The 21,131-nt window shown below is 41.7% G+C and overlaps 1 protein-coding gene across 2 annotated transcripts; it reads right to left on the bottom strand.

Moving 5' to 3' along the window:
- Positions 1-1,019: 1,019 nt before the first annotated feature.
- On the bottom strand, positions 1,020-20,046 carry LOC137030270 (GTPase IMAP family member 4-like). Of its 2 annotated transcripts, XM_067400481.1 has the most exons (4): positions 19,959-20,046; positions 18,076-18,145; positions 7,551-7,585; positions 1,020-5,598 (listed from the first exon to the last, which is right to left on the bottom strand). In XM_067400481.1, the coding sequence occupies exons 2-4, from the start codon at positions 18,117-18,119 to the stop codon at positions 4,325-4,327; spliced, it is 1,353 nt and encodes a 450-aa protein (XP_067256582.1). In that variant the 5' UTR covers positions 18,120-18,145; positions 19,959-20,046; the 3' UTR covers positions 1,020-4,324. The 2 variants fall into 2 exon arrangements, with proteins under 2 accessions (XP_067256582.1, XP_067256583.1); XM_067400482.1 differs by lacking the exon at positions 19,959-20,046 and having other exon boundaries at positions 18,076-18,264.
- Positions 20,047-21,131: the final 1,085 nt, after the last annotated feature.

The following is a 21,131-nucleotide window of genomic DNA, read 5'->3' as shown; positions in this document are numbered from 1 at the left end:
AGCAATACAGTAATTTTTATAAAATGGTTGAGTTACATAAAACTACCCAGCATGTTTGGCAAACATTTAACCCAACCGTTAGGTTAAAACAACCCAATTGCTGGGTTTGTCTATTTTCCATCCCAACTTTGGTTGCTTTTAACCCATCATTTTTTTGAGTGTAACACAATAAATGTAAGATACAGGCTTTAACAAGTATGAAGACATTTTATCACTGCTGACCACCAGATGACGCTCAAGAACAGATGAGTCTAAGTGACATTTTTGCTCATTTCTGTGAATCAAACTTCACTTACTATTTTATATATTTTAAATATATATAATTCATAGTAGACTTTAATATTGTGTTTGTTTCTTTTTCCATTAGTAAATTTCTAATTTGTTTTGTATCTATCTTCCTTAACTGTAATTCAAATCTTTTGCAATCATACAAAAGTGGTTGCTTGCCAAACTAAAAATTATATAACCAAACATTAAATTTATTCTTTTAATAAATACATTTAATTCTGTGCATCTATATTCATACACTTCTATCTACTTTTTTCAGACATATTTGTCATTAACAAATAAATACATAAATAAAAATCCACACTAAATTGGGAACAAGTAAACATTGGATTTGTGACTTGTTTATAAAAATTAAAATGTAGCTTAAAATGGTTATCATTTGTTTATTGAAAGTTCTGATGAGTAATTACCTTTTAAGATGCAGTTGATGCAATATGTTCTAGGGATACCATTTTAGGGATCTTATACCATTTTTTTTTTTTTTTTTTTTTTTTTTGCATATGTAAAGTGGTTTCTGTATGCATTCTAGATTATTAATAATGGTCATGTTCATGGCTCTCCTGACCTTCTCCTGAAAATTTAGCTATGATTCCCAGTTACTGCTTCACCTCTTCAATTTCTTTCTAAATTTTATTCAGCACCTTATTTGTCTCATAAATGTTATTCTGAATATTACAGATCCTGGACTGATAATCACCCAGCCAGCACAGCTATGTGGGGCCCAAATGAGCTTGACCTGGCCTATCCACCTGGGGCCCAGCCAGTTTTGTCCTCAGTTTCCATGTATACACCACATGGACTAGCTCAGATGTAATGAACACTACTCAGTGTGCACACTACAGGCTGTTAAATGTAACACTGAAACACTGAAGTTAATGAGATAATTATGTGATGACTGAGCATTATTGAAGATAGCTGATGAGAACAAGAATCACTGAAAGAAAGAGGAACAAGAAGAACAAAAAAAAGAGACTTTGACTTTTAAGGTCTCTTTATTACAAAATGTAGTTACTCAAATATAAATTTGTAAGCCTTCACCAGAGTCAACTTCACAAAGCATTGATTAACTTCCCATTTATATTTGCAGATCATTTATTAACTCACAATAACTATACTTTCATAATCCCTTCAATATTGATATAGCATCAGTTGATCCCTCATCATTCAATTTACTTTTTCTTGACAACCATATAGCCATCTTTGCTTGCCCAAATAAGAAGTTTAATAAAACATGACTCCTCATTTTACGTCTGCTGTACTTTGGCCCAAAAATTAACCTTGCAGGTATAAATATTTTCCCCAAGGTTTGACACCATTCTTCCATTTTATAAAATAATGGCTGTAATTTCACACAATAAAAAAAAAAAAAAATGGAAGCCAGTTTCTTGTACTCCACAAAAAGGACAGCTCTCCTCAACCTGTGGATCGGAACTAGTAAGACATATGCAAAATCAATTTAAGACAAACTCAGTAAGGTTAAGATTAACAATTGGCAACAGCCTTTAGCATGAGGTGCCCCACTAATCACAACATTATCACATCTTCATTGTACTATAATCTTTAAACCTAATATGTTACTTTATATCTTATGAATTGAGTAATTGTAAGTAAAAATAAAAGTAGATATAACTACATTTAGTACATGACCAATTAAACTAAAAGCCCCTCAAAAAGTTGAAGTAACTCAAATCATTCGAAGAAAGCAATTTAACAAACGGCATAAAAGTGATCCACTAAAAGTGCATACATGTGTAACTAAGAGCATGCAGCTTATAGTCTTGACCCATCCCTGACCTAACCACTGGCTCTGCTTTCACCAAAACTACAACTACAGAAAACCCCATAAATCAAAACAATAACAGACCCCTCCTATAATCGTGTGGGATAAATACACAAAAATACACAAAATACCTCTCCTTTACTCTCCTTGTACAATCTGTAGCAAAGAATGCTAGGAAAAAGATTTCTGTTTGTACGATTAATTGTGTCCTGCTTGTGTTGAAATGTCAAAAAGTTGTTAAAGATGAAGAATATTGAGTATATTCTGAGTATATTGAAACTGATCAATATAATTATTATGTACTTTAAATATGTTGATTGAAATGTAATAAAATATTAAGCATATCTTAAACATAATTTGTTTGTGCAATGCAAATGCAAAAGAATACATTTTAGGTAAAATTAACTGTTGGATTTTTAGCAATTAAATTTTGTATATGTCCAAATCAAGCAATCATTAAATATTTTTGTGTATGTTTACTTGTAGTACTTGAACTTTGGACTCAATTTTGGGCCATGCAATGTGAACCAATCACTCTTTTACAATCACTTTTTTTGTTACACATCACAATGTTGCTTGCAATGAAGGTACAATTAATGGAAAGTGAGCAATGCAACAAAATAATGTCTAGACACGTGATGCACAGTCCTTCATTAATTATAATTTGCAAGAGCGCATTGTTCTAGTATCCAGTTCATCTGATGGTCTGCACATAGGGGACTTAATAACTCTAAGAAATTTTAATATTTGCTCATATTAAACAAATCTACAAATCTATCATTCATGTAACACTTTTATAAGATGTGAGACACTTTAGACCAAACGATGAGAGGAACATTACACACGAGCAGAACAAAAGTAGGTCTACTGTGTGTTTAGTAACATTTTAAACAATTTAAAACATGAAAAAAAAAAGCAATAAAGGCCAAAGCCTAATGCATGTTCACATAGGAAAACAATGGAAAAAAACTGTGGGTCGACACAAAAACACTTTTGAATTGCTGCTTATATACACACAGCAGTAGGCCATCTAAATTTTCCCAAAGTTATCTGTCAGAAAGTTTGTATCAGTTGTTTGTAGGTGAATATCCATTTCATCCAGCTCTGTTACACTATCGGTTATTATGGGACAATACATTGATTCTGTACTCATGGTGCAATGATTCTGGATCGATTCTGAGCTTAGTTTTAACAGCAGATGGCACTATAGGCTAGTTTTAACCACACATTCAAATGTTCACAAAGAAGAGTGCTGAAGAGCATTCAGCTGAGTCATGTAAGTGGTTAAATATACTTGCACCTTGGCTCAGAATGCTTTTAAGATTCCAGATGAATGTAAACACACCCTTGTAATTCACTTTTTGAACTTTATGAATGATTATTTTAGGTTTAAGTGGTGTGTGTAAAGGAACTGGAAGCAAGCAGAGTATGGGTGTTTCTAAAGCACGCAGTGCCATCTGCTGTTAAAAACTAAGCTTCATTTCGTTTTGAGAGAGAATGACGCTGCTTTTGAAAATATTAGAATCGCTCCAGATTATTTTTATTGCAAATCAAGAATCAACGTATTGTCCCAGCCCTATTGGTTATTCTGAGCGAATCACTACAGATGATGGAGTGAGAGTGCGGTCTGAACAAATGCAAATTGATTCAGACTGTATTGCAAACGCGTCTGGCCAATTTACAGGAGAGAAAGAACCGACTTACAAGAATGGATATTTAATTAATGATTGGTATCACTGATTCAGTTTACGTTAATATAATTAAACTGTAAGGAAATTGTAAAATGTGACCCTGGAGCACAAAACCAGTCATAAGTCACATGGGTATATTTGTAGCAATAGCCAACAATACACTGTATGGGTCAAAATTACTGATTTTTCTTTTATGCCAAAAATCATTAGGATATTAAGTAAAGATCATGTTCCATGAAGATATTTTGTAAATTTCTTACCATAAATATATCAAAAAATATTTTTGTGAGTGGATATGCATTGATAAGGACATTTGGACAACTTTAAAGGTGATTTTCTCAATATTTTGATTTTAGTAGTTGTATGTCGGCTAAATATTGTCCTATCCTAACAAACCATACATCAACCAAACCATACATTATTTATTCAGCTTTCATATGATGTATAAATATCAATTAAAAAAATAAAAAAATACCCTTATGACTGGTTTTGTGGTCCAGGGTTACAAATGAAAACATTGAATTTACAACAACAATTTGTTGTATTTCAATCATAACAAGAAATTCTACTGAAGCTTCTTATAAACATTAGAAGGGAGTTCTTCCGCCTTTCTAACAACCTCTTTTGCATTCTTATAGTTAACTTTAGCTGATATCTTAATGGCATCAGACACAGAATCAGCTTCCTTTGTTGATTTGTATCCAGTGATTCCTCCTCCAACAGCTCCTGCAAGAGCTGCAGCTCCAAATATGACACCTGCAGCGATTCCTGTACCAGCTGCTGCTCCGATGCCGGCTCCTGCCGCAACTCCTGCCTCCACCGCTCCTGCTCCTGCTGTTGCTGCAGCTCCTGTTACTATCCCTGCCTCCACCACTCCTGCTACTGCTGCTGCTCCTGTTCCTGCTACTGCTACTGCTCCTGTTGCTGTTGCTGCTGCTGCTGCTTTATCTGCTAATGTGTTTACAGCAGTTGCAGTTGCAGTTGCAGTTGTGGCCAGAGTTTTGAATGCTTTCGTCAATTTAGGCGCTCTGAGTAAAGCCACGACAGATCCCACTGCAACACCGATTCCCATAAAAGCACCAATCAGTATCCCTGTAGTCGCTCCTGCACACCTAATGAGATATTTTTTATAAACAATCTTCTTCGCTGCCTCTCGCTTCTCTTCTGGACACAAATTAATTGTGTCCATACTATTCATCTCCTCTTCAATGTCTTCCTCTACATTTAACATCAGCTCATTGGTGTAGCAGCCATTCTCTTGCACCATCATGTCGATGGTCTCCATCAGTTTTTTCATGTGGACCTTGTTGCTCCTGTACCCTAAGTGACAGTCATTCCAGTGTTTATTGTCAATGACATGACAGCGACCTCCACATTTATCAACAAGCTCCTGTAGTTTTGAACTCTTCTTCACAAATTCTTCAATAGTTTGACCATCTAGTTCTTCACCATGAGTGAATAAAACCACTGCATGTTTAAAGGTATTCTCTCCACAATATTCAACAATTTTATCCAGAATCTCTATTTCTTGTCTTGTGTACCTTTCAACTTTTAGAACGATGACTAGGGCATCAACAGCTGGAGCACATTCAGTAATCAATCTAATGATCTGAGATTTGATGACTTCCTCATCAAGACGTGTATCAAAGATTCCAGTGGTGTCTATAACTGTGACTGATCTTCCATCAACCACCGCAAATCCTGTTTCACATTCAGCTGTTACAGATTCAGGTGAAGATTCAGTTGTGAATCTTTCTTTATTGAGAATTGTATTTCCACTGCTGCTTTTTCCATCTCCTGTTTTTCCAAGGAGAACAATTTTTCTTGCAGGTTTAGACTCTATTAGAAAAAGACACTCTGGTGAGTGAATAGTGTTCTGAATACTGATAAAATAAATAAATAAATGGTAACACTTTACAATAACAGTACATGAATAACCATGAACTAATACCTGAGTTAATAGTTACTTCAACATGAACTCAAGATTAGTTAAGATATGAACTAATGAAGAGTGATCCTTAACTACGACAGGAGTCATAGGGATTCATGCATGAAAACAGAAGCCTTAACTACGCGTTAATACATGTTTGATAATTAATGCATTAATTAACTTTTGGGTAAACTAAATCAAACAGTCTCTATAAGAAGGAATAATACATATTTGGACTTTGAAATAAATTTAAACAATTTATTATTGTCAGAATTTAAACTACTGACATCAGCAGCTTCATTATAAACATTACTGAAAGGCACAGCATTAGTTTGTAATTATTTTCACTGACCCTCCTTATCAAACATATAAAATACTAAATACACTATTTAAATACACTATCTTAAAAGGTCTTAATCTATTTTGTGATATTCTTTCCTATCAAACTAAACTACTGTGACTTACAACAGTTCCTGAGGAATAGGTTCCCAAAAAAATAACCAAACAGGAAACATGAACTAAGGTCAGGGAGCATTTGCTGGGATCAGATTCAGAAGTTCACTCTCCATCCAGACGCAGGCCGTGATCATACTGTACCTCCATTCTCTGACTTTTTGAAAAGTCAAACAACATCACTTAACTGGGCTGAATACTTATATAGTTGTGTTAGTACAAGTGTGTTAGTACAAGTGTATTTGATAGTAAGTTAATGATAATCATGAGCTGAATTTGGTAAGTAGTTAACAGTGAATTAATTATGATTGTGCCCCCTCAAGTAAAGTCATGACATAAGTATGCATTAACAAGCTATTAGTTGATGTTAGTATATGGTTAGTTAATAATGAGTTAATTATGATTGTGCCCCCTCAAGTAAAGTCATGACATAAGTATACATTAACAAACCATTAGTTGATGTTAGTATATGGTTAGTTAATAATGAGTTAATTATGATTGTGCCCCCTCAAGTAAAGTCATGACATAAGTATACATTAACAAACCATTAGTTGATGTTAGTATATGGTTAGTTAATAATGAGTTAATTATGATTGTGCCCCCTCAAGTAAAGTCATGACATGATGCACATATCACACATCATTAACTAATATATGAATAAATACTATAGAGTGCCATCCTTATTCCTTTACACCCCGGTACAAAAAAACTAAAATAAAAAGTATTTGTATTTTATTTTTATTTACATAATTAAACATATATGGACTTGAAAGCAAGCCATAAACATACCTGTAAAGACACACATAAGGCACATTTAACTTACATGTAAAATAGCGCGCGTCCACAAGCTAATGCTAATCAAAGCATATACATTTAAACGAAAAAAATTCAAAAAACAGTTAATAACTGCACATAACCTCCTGAAAACCCCAATAAAACATACATGTAAATATGTCTTTAATTATTAATTCGGCTTACCAAAGCAGTCAACATTTATTAGTTTAAAATGCCAGCAACACAACAAACGCGCCAAGAGAACACCTAGCGTGCGCCACTAATGAAGGTCCCGCCAGAAACAAACTCTACATACTTTAGTTCCGGGAATAAACTAGGCCTATGACTATTTAGCTATGACTAAATGTAAATGAACTATAAAAATCAGAAAACAGTTTAGATCAAATTAAATTTATTAGTGGTAGTTAGTCTATTTTCCACATTTGATTAGACAGATCTATGTAATTAATGGCTAAATAATCATGTGCCATTTGGTTATTCATGCACGTTCATGGTTATTCATGTACTGTTATTGTAAAGTGTTACCAAATAAATAAATAAATAAAAACTATAGCATGTTAACACATATTAAACAGATTTGATTGTAGTCTTATTTTATTAACACTGTTCTTACCTCTCCTTATTCGTGTACATTGTTGAGATGAATATCTGCAATGTCAGAAATAATATTCAAGACATTATTGTTTTCTAAATTGCTTAGACACTAAAATCCAGTCAAATATCATAGAAAGCATAATACAATTTGTATTATGAAAAAAAAAAATCTCAAAACGTCTCGGTTACGTATGTAACCCTCGTTCCCTGAAGGAGGGAACGGAGACGTACGTCAGTAGTGACCGACGAATTGGGATATCGCTTAGAGAGCCCTATCATCTTCGTGTAAACTAAAACAAGCCAATGCAATTGGCGTGCGATATTTGCATAATGCGCACCGCCCCCGACAGGTGTATATAAATAGGAAGCAGATGCAATCGCACTCTGTTTTTCGCTGAGGAGACAACTGGTGTCCGAACTGCAGCGAGGGTACAGAAACTGTGGCGACGGGACGTACGTCTCCGTTCCCTCCTTCAGGGAACGAGGGTTACATACGTAACCGAGACGTTCCCTTTCAGTCGGTCACGTTCGACGTACGTCAGTAGTGACCGACGAATTGGGATCCCAACTAAAGCGCCACAGTTACGAAACCCCTTCCAGTGCCCAGCGCAAGCTCAGCCGCCCATAGCACCGGCTGGCGGTGAAGGGGGCGAGCTTACACCGAGAGAGTCTACTGTTGTTTAACCACTACCCACTAAGTAAACTAGACACACTGGGGAAGCGAACCCGTAAGGGACGCTGCGGAGACCACTACCTACCCAATGGGGGAGGAGTTTATGTGGGAAATACACACATGGACTGGCCCGGGGGGGGCAGTACGCATATGGAGTCCCTGGGATGGCTCCACCTGGTTAGGGGGAGACTCATCTGACAGGTGACAGCAGAGCTGGCTCTGCTAAGGGAAAGACACGGACTCGGCCCGTAGGGAGTTTTAAACCGTGGAAAATACACATATGGGACCGCTCACGTAGAGGGGTCACGACATATGGGCCCCAGCCAACAGACAGCATCAGCGACGGATGTAGGCCTGGCATCAGACACTCCGCAATGTCCGAGCCGAAGGGGGAGGCGGAGGAACTCGACAGGGTTCGCCAGCGGGGAACACGACTGGAGTGAAAGTATGCACGTATCCGGCCAGTGGCGGGAATGGCATTGCAAGCCGACACTTAGAGCGGGTACAACACGTCTACCGACTAGTGGATGCGAGTACACGCGAGGATACCGGCTCTACACGTAGGCTATAAAACCTAGCGAACGTGTTAAGTGTCGCCCAGCCCGCAGCTCTACAGATATCTGTCAGCGAGGCGCCATGAGCCAGCGCCCAGGAAGAGGCCACCCCTCTGGTGGAGTGGGCTCTCAACCCGAGCGGGCAAGGCACGCCCTGGGATTCGTACGCCAAGGCGATGGCATCCACTATCCAGTGGGCCATCCTCTGCTTGGAGACAGCCTTTCCCTTCTGCTGGCCTCCGTAACAGATGAAGAGCTGATCTGAGGTCCTGAAGCTTCGCGTTCTATTCACGTAAACGCGCAGAGCGCGGACGGGACAGAGCAAAGCTAGGGCTGGGTCTGCCTCCTCCGAGGGCAGCGCTTGCAGGTTCACTACCTGATCTCTGAAGGGAGTGGTAGGAACCTTGGGCACGTATCCAGGCCGGGGTCTCAGGATGACGTGAGAAGCACCGGGCCCGAATTCTAGGCACGTTTCGTCGACCGAAAATGCATGCAGATCCCCTACCCTCTTCAGGGAAGCCCATGCAACCAGAAGAACCGTCTTAAGAGACATTAGTTTCAGGTCGACTGATTGCAAAGGTTCGAAGGGATGACCCCGGAGAGCTGTGAGAACCAGGGTCAAATCCCAAGAGGGTACGGAGGAAGGGCGAGGAGGATTCAGTCTCCTGGCCCCCTCAGGAATCTGACGATCAGATCGTGTTTCCCCAGGGACTTACCCTCAACTGCATGGTGATGTGCGGCAATAGCGGCAACATACACCTTGAGGGTGGAGGGAGACAGCCTTCGCTCCAACCCATCTTGCAGAAAGGAAAGCACGGATCCGACCGAACATGATCGGGGGTCCTCTCGGCGAGAGGCGCACCATTCGACGAACAGGTTCCACTTCAACGCGTAGAGGTTCCTAGTGGAAGGAGCTCTAGCGGAAGTGATGGTGTCTACGACCGCTTGCGGGAGATCACTCAGAACCTCCGCATCCCGTCCAGGGACCACACGTGGAGGTTCCACAGATCGGGACGCGGGTGCCACAGGGTGCCCCGTCTCTGAGTCAGGCTCTTCTCCTTCCTCAGAGGAATCGGCCAGGGAGGTGCTGTCGCGAGGAGAATGAGGTCTGAGAATCAGGTCCGAGTGGGCCAGTACGGAGCCACTAACAGAACCTGCTCCCCGTCCTCCCTGACCTTGCACATGAGTTGTGCGAGAAGGCTCACTGGGGGAAACGCATGTTTGCGCAGACCCGGGGGCCAGCTGTGTGCCAGGGCATCCATGCCGAGCGTGCCGCCGGTCAGGGAATAAAACCACTGGCGAAGGGCAGTTTCCGGGGAGGCAAACAGGACTACCTGGGCCTCGCCGAAACGCTGCCAAATCAGCTGGACCGCCTGGGGGTGGAGCCGCCACTCGCCCGCAAGTAGATGCTGCCGTGACAGCTCGTCGGCTGCACGGTTGAGCACACCTGAGACACGAGTGGCCCGAAGGGACCTCAGATCCTTCTGACTCCACAACAAGAGATGGCGGGCGAGTTGCCACATGCGACGGAAGCGTAGACCACCTTGACGGTAGGTGTACGCAACGGCCGCAGTGCTTAGTGAGCGGACTAGAACGTGCTTGCCTGACAACAGCTCCTTGAAGCGGGCCAGCGCAAGACGAACCGCTAGCAACTCGAGGCAATTGGTATGCCAATGCAGCTGAGGCCCCGTCCAAAGACCTGTCACTGCATGCCCGTTGTACGTGGCCCCCATCCCGTGGCAGAGACATCTGTGGAGACCACAGCGTGCCTGGACACTCGTTCGAGGGGTACTCCGGCCCACAGGAACGAAGGGTCCAACCACCGGACAAGGGTGCGACGGCAGCTCGGTGTCACGGGGACACGGAGCGTGCCGCACTGCCACGCCCATCTCGGGACCCGGCCGCGGAGCCAGTGTTGAAGCGGTCTCATATGAAGCAATCCGAGCGGCGTTACCGCGGCTGCAGATGCCATATGCCCCAGGAGCCTCTGAAAATCTTTCAGTGGAGCCGCTGTCCTGCACTTGAGCGAGCTCAGGCAGTTCAACACCGACTGGGCGCGCACCTCGGTGATACGCGCAGTCCGTGCGACCGAGTCTAGCTCGAGACCGAAACAAGAGATCCTCTACCCGGGGGCGAGTTTGCTCTTGTCCCAGTTGACCTGAAGACCCAACCGGCTGGGAGCTACAACCATGTCGGGTAGGACTTTGTACTGACATGCCCGACCCTCGAACACAGACCGACCTAGGAAGGGTCTGTGTCGAGGCAGAATCGAGACATGAAAGTACGCGTCCTTCAGGTCTATTGCTGCAAACCAATCCTGGGGACGGTCCAGGATTGGCCGTAGCCCACCGCCCTTTTTCGGTACAATGAAGTAGGGGCTGTAGAACCCTGACTTCATATCGGCTGGAGGGACCGGCTTGATTGTATCCTTCGCCAGGAGGACAGCAACCTCCACCCGGAGAACAGGTGCACTGTCCAACGACACCTGAGTGAAGTGGACAGCCCTGAAGACCGGGGGACGCCGGGCGAACTGAATCGCATAGCCGAGTCTGATAGTACGAGTGAGCCCACTGGACAGGCTGGGGAGCGCTATCCACGCTTCCAGACACTGAGCCAGCGGGACCAAAGGCACCACAGACGCACCGGGGGTGGGGCAGCAAGGCAGAGAGGGACCCGACTCGGACGGCTTGAGGGCGGCCCGGAGTGGGGTCGGACTCTGCGAGGCAGCAGTGTGCATGGGAGACGGCGCACAGGACGCGGTCTGCACCATCACACTGCCACCTGCTGGCGAATGGGGACGGAGCTGTCAGCGGCGAGGCGGAGTCTGGCACACTGGCAGACACCCCCTGTTGTGACCTGGAGTTTGAGGAAACTGCTCTTTTTGTGGCAAAGTGGGTACCGCTGGACTCCGGAGAGCCAGCGGCGGTAGATGGACAGCCGCCACAAAATCCCCCCCGGCCCTCCTCCGGGGGTGGGAGAGCAGATGGAATACTCTCCCAAAGGGCAGGAACCTTCCGCTCCAGGTCCACGTCCGCGCCCGGCACCCTGCTGTTTGGCTGGTGTAGGCTGCTGCTTTGCCAACTTAGCAGGGGCGGAGGAAGACGCAGGCGGGCGCCCTCGGCGACAAGCGGGCTGAGGCTGAGCCATGCATGACATGTCTGATAGCCTCAGCCGGCTTCTGTGCAGCGGAGGACTGTTGGGCACAGCTCTCCACCGCGTCGCCGAAAAGGCCGACCGGAGACACGGGGGAATCCAGGAACCGATGTTTGTCGGTCTCCCTCATGTCTGCCAAGGTCAGCCAGAGGTGGCGTTGCTGGGCTACCAGAGTAGACATCGCCTGGCCAACAGAACGCGCTGTCACCTTCGTTGCCCGGAGGGCAAGGTCAGTGGCAGCGCGCAGCTCCCCAAGCAGCTGTTGGTCAGGACCTTCCTGGGGCATCTGCGACAGCGCTTTTGCCTGATAGACCTGCAAAAGGGCCATCGCGTGCAGGGCAGAGGCAGCCTGCCCACAGGCACTGTAAGCTTTCTCAGTCAGACCGGCTGAGAATTCACAGGCCTGGGACGGGAGACGCGGCTCACCGCGCCAGCCAGCGGCCGTTGGACACAACTGCGTCGCAACAGACCGCTCGACTGGCGGGATCTTCGCGTACCCCCTGGCTAGCCCGCCGTCCAGGGAGGTGAAGGCGGACGAGGGACCAGGCCCTGTACGAGCCCCATGCGGAGCTTGCCAAGACCTGGTCACCTCATCGTGTACTTCCGGGAAGAAAGGCATTGGGGCGGGACGCTGGATTTGACCAGCGCGACCCCCCGCCAAGTACCAATCGTCCAACCGAGATGGGCCGGGACAGGGTGGAGGGTTCCACTCAAGCCCGACGCACAAGCCGGCCCGGGAGAGTACAGCCGTGAGCTCGGGATCCGACTCGGGCAACGCTACCGTCCCAGGCGGCAGCGCGTCCGAATCCTCCCCCGAGGACTCAGGCTCACCTTCCGATGCAGCGATCGACATCCGATCCGCCGCCAGCACACCAAAGGTAACGGCTGGACAGTCCGTAGAGGGCCCAGCGGAAACCAACGGTGGCACGATGGGTTGCGGTGCTGACGAGGCGGCAGGGGCCCGAGGAGCGTTTCCGCTCGGCGGGGAAGCCCTGACCGTAATCCTCCGGTCACCCTTCCTATACAGCGCCGTACCGTCATTCCGGTTCCCGGGGCCGGAAAAAACGGTCGTACGCAGCATAGGAGAGGGGACCCCCGCTTCCTGAGACTTCAGGAAGGAGAGTCTCGACCTCAGCATCGCGATAGTCATGTTCCCGCAATGGGAACATGAACCATCCACAAAAGCTGCTTCAGCGTGCAGAATGCCCAAACACGAGATGCAACGATTGTGCCCATCAGCAGGGACCAGGGAACGACCGCACCCATTAACGCACAGACGAAATGACATACTGTCAGGGTTCGTCTGTAAAGCTCTTTTAGAAGGGGAAGTCAACTCACTCGTGCTGAAGCACCCAGGGAGCGACGCGATGTGTCAGGTACACCACTCCCTGACACACCGAGGAACCGGCCCAAATCGCTACACACGCACACACTCTTTGTGTTGCTGTGAAAACAGCAGTTTTCGAGCTTATAGCTCAGCTCCTCGGAGACTCGCGCCCTCGCTGAACGTGCCCTTTCACCAGCACTGAAAGCTCGCTGTAAATCCTCTTCTGAGGCAATGTTTTAGAATAAAACAAACGAAGAAAGGAGTCTTCTAAAACAGGACACCAGTGAATGGCTCCGAAGCGAAAGACAGAGTGCGATTGCATCTGCTTCCTATTTATATACACCTGTCGGGGGCGGTGCGCATTATGCAAATATCGCACGCCAATTCCATTGGCTTGTTTTAGTTTACACGAAGATGATAGGGCTCTCTAAGCGATATCCCAATTCGTCGGTCACTACTGACGTACGTCGAACGTGACCGACTGAAAGGGAACTATAAACACTATTTCGATTTATACAGGTTGCAAACACAAATTCAGCATTCTGCTCACTGGGGTGTGCATCTCCTTTAAAGTGATTTAAAGGAGGTTTCTTGATTTATGTCATTGAATGATTGAAACGCATTGTCTGTAGACAAAAAAAAAAAAAATGATACAAATAAACTGAATTGTGAATCATTTGAAACTGAAGTCTGAATTATCTTTTAAGTTGTAGTTTAGTTTTGAAGAGACTGGCTGTTTCTCAATATGCGTTCTTCAGTGATCTTGCGTCCTTGTGTTCTTGCTCTACGTCATCATCAACCATCGAAGTTCAGTTTCAATACTCAAGAACGCAAGAAGAGAGGACGCATGAAAGTACCCAGATGTGTTCTTGATATCGAGGATACATCGAATGCAAACTTGAGAGAATCCAAAGAATATACACTAACAAGAAGTGACACTTAAAGGATTAGTTCACTTTCAAATTAAAATGTCCTGATAATTTACTCACCCCCATGTCATCCAAGATGTTCATGTCTTTCTTTCTTCGGTCGAAAAGAATTTAAGGTTTTTGCATTCCCAGGCGAGAAATAAGGGTCTTATCAAGAGAAACCATCACTCATTTTCTAAAAAAATTAAACATTTTATACGTTTTAACCATAAATGCTCATCTTGAACTAGCTCTCTTCTTCTTCTCTATTAGAATTCCGGCAGTGTAGACACTGCTAAGCGTATTACTGCCCTCCACAGGTCAAAGTTTGAACTAAATTGTCATATACAATGCTAGTGCAAGTATATAACAATTAGTTCAAACTTTGACCTGTGGAGGGCAGTAATACACTTAGCAGTGTCTACACTGCTGGAATTCTAATAGAGAAGAAGAAGAATTGAGCTAGTTCAAGATGAGGATTTATTGTTAAAACTTATATATATATTTATTATATTTATTTATTATTTTTTAGAAAATGAGTGATGGTTTCTCTAGATAAGACTCTTATTCCTCATCTGGGATCGTGTAGAACGTTTTGAAGCTGCACTGAAACTGTAATTTTGATCTTCAACCGTTTGGGCTCCACTGAAGTCCACTATATGGAGAAAAATCCTGAAATGTTTTCATCAAAAACCTTAATTTCTTTTCGACTGAAGAAAGAAAGACATGAACATCTTGGATGACATGGGGGTGAGTAAATTATCAGGAAATTTTCATTTGAAAGTGAACTAATCCTTTAATAGAACATTCCATTGCAACACCGGCACCCAGCAGCGGTCCTGCCTTTCCACCATTTTGTGGGAAAGTGAGTCGGAAATCCACTAGTTTCTATGGCAATATCAGCTGCTTTGTTAAAAAAAAAAAAAAAAAAAAAAAAAAAAAAAACGTATATTAAAGCTGAAATCCAACCTGAATGATGACAACACAGAATAAAAGTGATCTTCAAAGTGATCTAGTGATCATCAAATCCTTTTTACAGTTTATTTTACACACTTTGTGATTAAGTCTTCCACTTTTTTCACAAAACCTTTGCTCTCTAGAAACTCAGTCAGTTTGGGTTAAAATTCTTTAAAAGGCTTATAAACACTGAATTAATACCAACATATGAAATTAAATTAAGGACATGCATCAGACATGCATTTTGCAGTGTTGTCTAATGTCTGTTAAAGCAAAAGTATACAAAAGTGTGAATTATGGGATACCGGACACAGCAATGCATCATGTATTATAAGATCATTATGTTTGTAGCGTGATCCATTAAAACGTACAATATATTTAAATTCAGACCTAGTGATATTATTATTATTACTATTACTCCACTAGGTCTGAAACATATTGTTCGCTGCAAACATGATGATCTTAAATGTATTAATTATTAATTTACTATTAATAAATGTGTAAAGTTGCATAAAATGGAAATACTCAGATGGTTGAATGGTTGGATTCCACAACTGGTAAAATAAAACATATATAAGACAATACAACATTTACTGTAGGAGCCATACAATTTACTGGTGACTTAATTTAAAAAACTGTGCTATTGCGCTTCTGATTTGGCAGTGAAATTCGCAGATTTTGGGAGCGTAAGATGCGAAGGATTCAATGGTCCAGTTAGTATTTTCACCCCATAATGGCGGCCGCGCTTCCGGAGAGCCATCTAGTGGCTGTTACCCAAAAATTATCAAAGTGTCGCTTCTTGGGTTCTAAGCTCTTTGAAGAATCGAACCGTTAAAAATCCCAGAAGACGCTGCGGGCAGTCGACATACGGAAGCCTTGCAACTTTAAAGTTCTCGTTCTCACTTATGAGATTTCCGCTACAAGCTCACATACGTGACGGCTCGTGAAAGTAAACATTTGTCCGTTTGTTTTTCTTAATTTTAATAAAGTGATAACCTGAAGAAAGCCTGCAGTATTTTTATTGGCATATAAAAAATAATCTTAACATTGACAAAGCATGTAACACAAAGGCTACTCATTTTCATAAATACACGTGGTAAAATAAAAAGTTATACAATTATATGGAAACAATGTCTATAATAATATGAAAGAAATCTTTTAATAGGTTATGACATTTGTTTGTGATGTTATGTTACATTTATTGTGTATTAGCCGCTACTTATAGGATCCTGGGTCAGTCAGATGAACAACAAGATCGCAGCACATCTCAATTCTCAAATGATGCGTTCTGTGTCCTCGCGTCCTTCCGAGTTCATTCTTTCAAGGTCGCCTGCCAAGACCGGACTCCACGAGAACGCAAGTCCGTTCTCTGCATTCTTGGAATTGAGAAACAGCCACTGTTTGACTTTCTTCTTTAAAGTTTGAGGATTGTACAACTGGAAATGTTATAGCAACTGAGAATTGAATTGAACAAGTAAATTGTTTCTAAATTACCAATAAAATTACTTGACCAATGATCAATTTACAACAAGAAGCAACATCTATAGCCGATATGTCATTTTATGTTTTATCAACAGCATCAATATCTACACGGTCACTTAAAGTGCGCCACCAGCTGGACGGGGCGCCAATGAGCACCCCAATGCCCCAGTTAGCACATGAATCTAAAATGCAGTGTTAAGTATATTTAAGCTAATATTAACCCAGGAAAGTTTTTTTTTTAAATGTTAGCAGTAAGAAGTAATCACAAATATAAATATTTAGTGTATACTGAAATCATATTGGCCCTATTTTTAAGATTAATGACGTAGTCGGCAAAATAATGGTATATGGTATTGGTATTAAAAATAATAGCCCGCAAGAAGCTTGCGATCCAAATTGTCTGTGTGCTGATTTGCAGCGAAAAGGAGAAAAAGAAAAAAAAGATTATGGAGGAGGAAATGGTTAAGGAGACGTGGGATCAAGGTTAGTGTGTTCTGCTAAGAGAGTTGCTAGAGGTAACTACATGATTTTACAATGAGCTACTGTTGCGGCTTGTCAAGCAAATGATTGTGATTTGTTTATATTTGATATAATCATAAAGCTTGTGTGTAATAATGATATTGTGGTCTACTCCTCCCCGAACTTTCCGCTGCCCTGTATCTTGCCCTCTCATTGGCTGTAGGTCATTGCTGATGTAATTTTCTGTCAGAACACATTTCACACGGCAGGATTTTGAATCACAGACAGGTCCAGATATTTAGCATGCCAAATATCTCATCGGCGTTGGTGACACATCGTCGATTCTCTCAGATCGCATCAGATTCAGGCATTTGTCAGCAATTCCGCAAAATCTGTCGGCGAGTGAAAATCAGGGCTAAAACCGTGCAGTGTGAACTCGGTATATCAGTTTTGAAAATATACTTTACATGTATAAAATAGTACCAAAGCGAATAAAAAAACAAGCCCAGCCCAGGTGAGAAAAAGTAACGCAAAAGTAAAGTAACACATTACTATTCTTAAAAAGTATCGCAATTAGTTACTCCTTAAGGGAGTAACGGAGTATTGTAAGGCGTATACTTTTCAAAGTAATTTTCCCCAACACTGCCAATGAGAGAACTGAAATAAAACACTAAAACAGCGACCAAAAAACAGCTGCTATGCGGGTCCGTTGAACAGCAGAGATGGAGGAATTGCTTGTAGAAGTGTTGCAACAACACGACTGCTTGTATAACGTGTCTTAGAACATGTCAAACAACCATGTGGACAAAGAGATAAGCTGGTGAGAAAACGCCTTGGTTTTGCACATTCTGGGTCAGTGTTGAAAGCTGCTAGCACACTAGCTAACAAATGTAAACATTAGCTGTTGAAACATCAATGATGATCTGCTACAATATGTTTACATCTGCTTCCCCATGAATACTAAAAAACACTTTTTAAAAATGTTACTGTCACAAGCATTTATGCTATTCTCTAAAGGATGAACTTCGAACCTCTTAGTAGACATGTCTGCAACTTTTCTGGTGCTGTTGCCCATTGTCCAATAGACCCAGTCCTGGCTGTCTGTGGGGGGGAAAAAAAAAATAAAAAAAAAATAAATAAAAAAATAAAAATTGACATTTTATTAAAATACAGAATAAAAGAAGCCACAAAAGGAGGGGGGAGTTTTCTCTCATACGGTTATGCCTGAGGCTGTAGGCTATTATACTGTGCATGTCTGTGTGTGTGTGTGTGTGTGTGTGTGTGTGTGTGTGTGTGTGTTTCCCTCTCTCCTCCTCATTTCCAAAAATCCTGGCAAGTGTCCAAAAAATTCTAGAAAGTTTCTCTGCAACCCTACATCTGACCAAATCTTTTAACACCAGAAGGCAGTATAAATGCATGGACTTTCTAGGAAAAAATTAAAACATTAAGGGCAAAAATGTATATCTATGTTTCAAATTCCAAAATGACAACATGTGCATGACAGGTTTGATAAAATGAAATCTTCCTAAATAATATACATTAGATTTATTTATATGATATCATGAACTGAACACCTGTTATTCTAAAGAATGAGGGAACTCTAAAGAGTGACTGGAGTAGTAACACTTTGCAGTACGGTTTCATTAACATTAGTTAACTACTTTAGTTAACATGAGCTAAGAATGAACAATACTTCTACAGCATTTATAATAGTTCATGTTATTTTCAACATTTACTAATACATTATTAAAAAATAAATAACATGAATGACTGTATTTTATTGAGTAACATTAACAAAGATTAAATGTACTTACAAATTAAATGCATTCATTGTTTATATCATGTTAGTTAATGCATTAACTAATGTTAACAAACAAGACTTTATTGTAAAGTGTTACACTGGTCTGTGGAGGATGATTTCTGTTTTTGTCTGACACCAGAAAAAAAGTACAATCTAGAATTTTAAAGGTATATCAAGTTTTGTGATAATACTACCATTGATCCATTTATCTAAAAATAATAATAATAATAATAAAAAACATTTTATTTGTCAATGCAAACACTTATTTATTTGCTCATTTGTTTGTTTGTTTGTCAGCATAGTTTCACTGACACACTTTGAAAACAAACAAACACACAGAGTTGATTGTGTCCTATTCTTAGATTACCTACTTTTTTAAAGTTGTTTCCTAAACTTTGCAAACATGAACATTTGCATAAGATAGTCATCTTATTTGACAAGATTGTTTCTTTCTCTGAATCTGCTGCTGCCAGTTCCTCTTCTAAATGTTTTGAGCATTTTATGATTGTCAAAGATAGACTTGTAATTTAATAAAAATATTATAATATAAACTGTCCTTCTCCTAGCCTGTATGTAACAGATTTTAGAGTGCATTATTGTTTAAAATGAATAGCCTTCAATATGAAGCCATGTGACTCAGCACTGTCAAAAATATGTTGGCAAATGGGTTAATGTGTAAAACCTAACAAGCTGGGTCAAAAATAACCCAGCACTGGGTTGCCAAGTAACCCAACAATGGTGGTTTTAACCGGTTGTTTTTTTAGTGTCGATATTAATAAAAACATGGTGTCTCTATGCAGTAATGATAGACAGTAATGATTGACATTCTGTCATTTATTTTTTAAACTGTATAGATTACTTTGGTGTAATGCAACTGTTACTGTTACTGTTTTTTTTTTTTCTTTAATAAAGTTGAATGTGTTAATAAAATTAGAGTTTATGTCTTAGAATCTGGACTTGAATTTCTGCTTTTCAAATTCAACAATATAACATTGTTTCAAAATTATAACATGGTGCCCCTATTAACTTGTTTGAATACTTAATTAACAGGCTTCACAATTTGTATTATGATACCATATCACTGTCTAAAAAAGGTCAGAATATCTTGCTCACCTTCAAGAGTTTCCTCACGTGTAGAAGTTATTACAGTGATATTTATAGATATTTTATACTGACATGCTCATGTCTGTTATATACCCAGCTATCATGGTGATGGGTGGAGACTAGTGGACAGACTTGCATACACAGTTATTTTTTGCTTTCACTTTTGTTTGTAATTTCATATCTTACACAAACACAACCTGAAACTTCTCATCTATGATGCCATGACAAACTATCCCCTGCTAAGGCCCATATCTCCCTATGTATAGATAAAACATTATCATAATGATTCCAGTTCGCATAGATCCGCGGTCACAACAAATTGTTCTGTATTATGCAGACCAGTAAAGTAATTTGGCAAATATCTCTGAAGAGAGGAGATCATGCCCTGCTCATTCATGGTTCCCTCAGTGAACTGTAGCTTCCCAGTGCCGGCAGCACTCATGCAGCCCCAGACCATGACACTCCCACCACCATGCTTGACTGTAGGCAAGACACACTTTTCTTTGCGGGCTTTCTTGTGCATCATCTTTAAAAGAGGCTTCATTTTGGGACGACAGCCATGCAGACCAATTTGATGCAGTGTGCGGCGTATGGTCTGAGCACTGACAGGCTGACCCCCCACCCCTTCAACCTCTGCAGCAATGCTGGCAGCGCTCATACATCTATTTCCCAAACACAACCTCTGGATATGATGCTGAGCATGTGCACTCATCTACTTTTGTCGACCATGGCGAGGCCTGTTCTGAGTGGAACCTGTCCTGTTAAACCACTATATGGTCTCGGCGATCATGCTGCAGCTCTGTTTCAGGGTCTTGGCAATCTTCTTATACCCTACGCCATCTTTAAGTAGAGCAACAATTATTTTTTTCAGATCCTCAGAGAGTTCTTTGCCATGAGGTGCCATGTTGAACTCCCAGTGACCAGTATGAGAGAGTGAGAGCGATAACACCAAATTTAACACACCTCTCCTTATTCACACCTGAGACCTTGTAACACTAATGAGTCACATGAGAAAATGGCTAATTGGGCCCAAATTAGGCATTTTCACTTAGGGGTGTACTGACTTTTGTGGCCAGCGGTTGTGTGTTGAGTTATTTTGTGGGGACAGCAAATTTACACTGTTAGACAGGCTGTACACTCACTACTACATTGTAGCAAAGTGTCATTTCTTCAGTGTTGTCA

The sequence above is a fragment of the Chanodichthys erythropterus genome, chromosome 11 (genome assembly GCF_024489055.1).
Source record: "Chanodichthys erythropterus isolate Z2021 chromosome 11, ASM2448905v1, whole genome shotgun sequence".
In the NCBI taxonomy this organism is placed as follows: Eukaryota; Metazoa; Chordata; class Actinopteri; order Cypriniformes; family Xenocyprididae; genus Chanodichthys; species Chanodichthys erythropterus.
Note: the sequence above shows the minus strand (reverse complement) of the source record. Positions and strands in the feature narration are given on the sequence as shown.

Excerpts from the sequence above, each read along its gene's own strand:
- LOC137030270 (XM_067400481.1), bottom strand. The coding sequence starts at position 18,119 with ATGGGCAACAGCACCAGAAAAGTTGCAGACATGTCTACTAAGAG. Across the intron at positions 7,586-18,075 it reads GCAGACATGTCTACTAAGAG|ATATTCATCTCAACAATGTA; the intron begins GTTCGAAGTTCA and ends CTGACATTGCAG. Across the intron at positions 5,599-7,550 it reads ATGTACACGAATAAGGAGAG|AGTCTAAACCTGCAAGAAAA; the intron begins GTAAGAACAGTG and ends TTTTTCTAATAG.